The sequence below is a fragment of the Dipodomys ordii genome, unplaced genomic scaffold (genome assembly GCF_000151885.1).
Source record: "Dipodomys ordii isolate 6190 unplaced genomic scaffold, Dord_2.0 Scaffold108, whole genome shotgun sequence".
Taxonomy (NCBI): domain Eukaryota; kingdom Metazoa; phylum Chordata; class Mammalia; order Rodentia; family Heteromyidae; genus Dipodomys; species Dipodomys ordii.
In genome coordinates, this window is record NW_012267324.1 from 2058001 (window position 1) to 2061002 (window position 3002).

At 62.0% G+C, this 3002-nt stretch overlaps 1 protein-coding gene across 1 annotated transcript in view; it reads right to left on the minus strand.

The window, feature by feature from the left end:
- The window catches only part of Fam129c (family with sequence similarity 129, member C), a 21674-nt gene that overhangs the window by 14497 nt on the left and 4175 nt on the right, over positions 1–3002 (minus strand). Inside the window, exons 8-12 of the mRNA XM_013028338.1 lie at positions 2795–2953; positions 2220–2336; positions 2033–2137; positions 1260–1359; positions 52–281 (exon numbers count right to left, since the gene is read on the minus strand). Coding sequence (XP_012883792.1) covers positions 52–281; positions 1260–1359; positions 2033–2137; positions 2220–2336; positions 2795–2953 — 711 coding nt within the window. The remainder of the gene's footprint in view (positions 1–51; positions 282–1259; positions 1360–2032; positions 2138–2219; positions 2337–2794; positions 2954–3002) is intronic.

Here is a 3002-nt window from a genome sequence, read left to right on the forward strand (position 1 = left end):
CCGAGCGCGCATGCGTGTCCTGGGAGCCCGGGCTCCACGGCCCGAGCGCGCATGCGTGTCCTGGGTGCCCGGGCTCCTGGGCCCTTGCTGTTGGCTCCTGTCCCGTTCTGCACCCACTTGGCCAACTTGGGAGATGAGGGGTCCACACCCCGTGGGCCTCTCCAGCCCCAGCAAGTCACTGCCAAGTCCCAGGGCCTTACCTGCTTGCTCCTGGGCCCCTGGGGCCTCTGCACAGTCTGTCAGAGGACAGGAGGTGCTGGCACTGAGCGCCTTTCTCAATTCTGAAAGGGGAGACAAACCTGATGCATCCAAGGACCCAGACACCAGCTCACAGGAGCCTCGGTCGCAGCTGTGCCTGTGGCAGACATTGCTAGTCAATCCCCACAAGATCCACCCATCTGGGAGCCGCCATCTCCAGCTCCCCACAGATATCACACATCAACTGAAGACCATGGGTTCCCTTAGGGATCATGCTCCAGGGCTCCTGTCTAGATTTAGCTTGGCAAGCAGAAAACAGCTTTTCTTTTTTCTACCTAAAACATCAGCCAGAGCTGGAGGTGTGGGGCAAGCAGCAGAGCACCTGCTCAGCGAACACAAGTCCCAGATTCAAATCCGGATTCCAGGACAGTGGCCCCCATGCTGGTAATCCTAGCTACTCAGGAGGCTGAGGTCTGACGGGCAAGAAAGTCCATGGAGTCGCATCTTCAGTTAACCACCTAAAAGCTGGAAGAGCAGTGTGGCCCGAAGTGCTAGAGTGCTAGACTTGAGTGAAAAAGCTTGGGGACAGTGCCGGGACCTAAGTTCAAGTCCCATGACCGACAAAATAAAAAGTCAGGCTGAGGGTAAGGCTCAAGTGGTAGAGCACCAGCCAAGCAGGCAGGAAGCCCTCAGTTCAAACAGCTCTGGTACCAGCACAAATTAAACTTACAAATAAAGGCATGAAAACCAAACACACCAGCTGTTCCGAGAGAAGTCACCCCAGACAAGGGCAGTCTGGCCCTTGCTCCCGGCTCTGGGGAGCTGGCAGTTCTGACTGGCCATGTCCAGCCCCAAGGGGCCGTCTGTCCCCAAGCTGGGAGCTGCCGGCCACACCAGGCAGCTAGAGAGCCCAGCAGTAGCTGTAGCAGGGCCATGCAGGAGGCCAGGCCTGGGTTTCAGACTACAGGACATGACCTTTGCAGCTTTCCCCCACTGCTCTGGCCTTCAGAGAGGTCTCAGGAAAGCTGGGCAGAGGACAGTGTGCAGGCAGGTGGGCCCACCATCATGGATCTTCTGCAGCAAGACCTCCCGGACCACATCCTCATAGACTCCGGTGGCTGCGTCCCCCTCCGTGGCCACAGCCTGCGCCTCCAGCAGCTCCTGTACACATGGGGGTGGGGGGGGCAGAGTGGGACTCCTGCAGCCCACAAGGGGGTCAGCGCTCCCCTGAGGATCTGGGGACCCTGGCCTGTTTTCTCCTCTGTAGAATGGACTGTGAGCCGAGGGGATTCATGGGCTGGAGGAAGCGTCATGAGGGATGTGTGCCAACAACAAATCCTGCAGGTGCTGAGTTCTGTCCTCAGGCTTCCCAGCCCCTGGACAGGGAGGACACCCACGTCCTTTGTCACACAGCCTCACACACTCACCACACAGACTGAGGCGCCCACACACCAGGCCTCCTTTCAGCGGGTGTCTGCTGGGGTCCCACCAGGGCTACTCACTGGACCACATCATTAGATCTGAGGAGGCCTTGCCTGGGACCCTGAACCCTGTGCCCCCCCCAACCTCCTACCTCTTCTCCAGTTTGGAAGCCCTGACTGTCTCAGTGCCTTTGCACATACTATGCCCATTGCTCAGAATGCCCTTCCCAAGACAGGCTCCCTGCTGTCTCCGTCTTTTTCTCCCATGGTTTTTGCAGTGCTAAGAATGAATCCAGGGCCTCCCACAAGTGAGGCAAGAGCCCCCAAACTGCTTCCTGCCCTCCAGTGTCAAGGAGAGGCCTACTGACTGCCTGGACCCCACTTCTCTCTGCTTCCCAGTGCCCCTTACTCACGGCCTGGGCCTGGCCCAGCTGGCCCAGCGCGAAGGGCAGGAGGATGGCCAGGAGCCAGTCCCGGGAGCACCTCCACCGTGCCTGCTCGCTGTCCCAGGAGAGCTTCTGCACAACACAGGCACCATGGACGTGAGGGCCCTGCCCCACGGGCATGAGGGCCCAGCCCATTTCCCCCACCCCGCCTCACCTTCAGCACAAGGCTCCTGACTCTCTCCAGCTGCCCTAAAGCCTGGTCAGGCTCCAGAGCCGAGGTCAGACACTGGTCAGCCAGCTGCAAGAAGGTGGCCACTGCGTCGGCCATGAGCTGTGGGAGGAGGTGGAAGGTGAGCCCTAAGCCTGGGCATCTGCGCCCCTGCCCCTCCCCTTCCCAGCCTGGGGAGAGGGGGGAGGGCAGCTGGAGCCCGGCATCCCGCACTGTGCTTTAGTTGCATGTGCACACACAAACGTGCGCGCTCATCCCAGGACTCGAACCCAGGCCCTGGGCGCTGTCCCAGAGCTTGCTCTGCGCAGGCCCTCCACCACCTGGGCCGCGGCGCCACTTCAGACTTTCTGGTGGCTCACTGGAGTCTCCAGCCTGGCGTCGAACCGCGATCCTTAGCCCCTGAACCATGAGGTCGCCGGGACAACAGCGTGCGGACTTGGGGTGGCCTTGGACCCTCTCCCCCCCCGCCCCCCGCGTCCAGTCCCGATCCTGGGCAGGCCCCTTTGGTCCATCTGCCACCCGGCCCTCCCCTCCCAACTGCTTCCCACCTCCCGCCGCACCTGCTGCGCCACACCCTGAACCCCGAACACTAGGCTCCGCGCGCCCTGGAAGCCGAACGGGGCGGTCAGCGCCTCCAGCTGCGCCCGGCGCCGCGTGGCCTCTTCGTAGATCCTCTCCATCCGCTCAGGGCTCCAGGGTATGGCTGCCAAGGCGTGCACCTGCGGGGTGGGCGGTGAGGGGTGGGGCCGGAGAGGGGCGGGGCGGTGG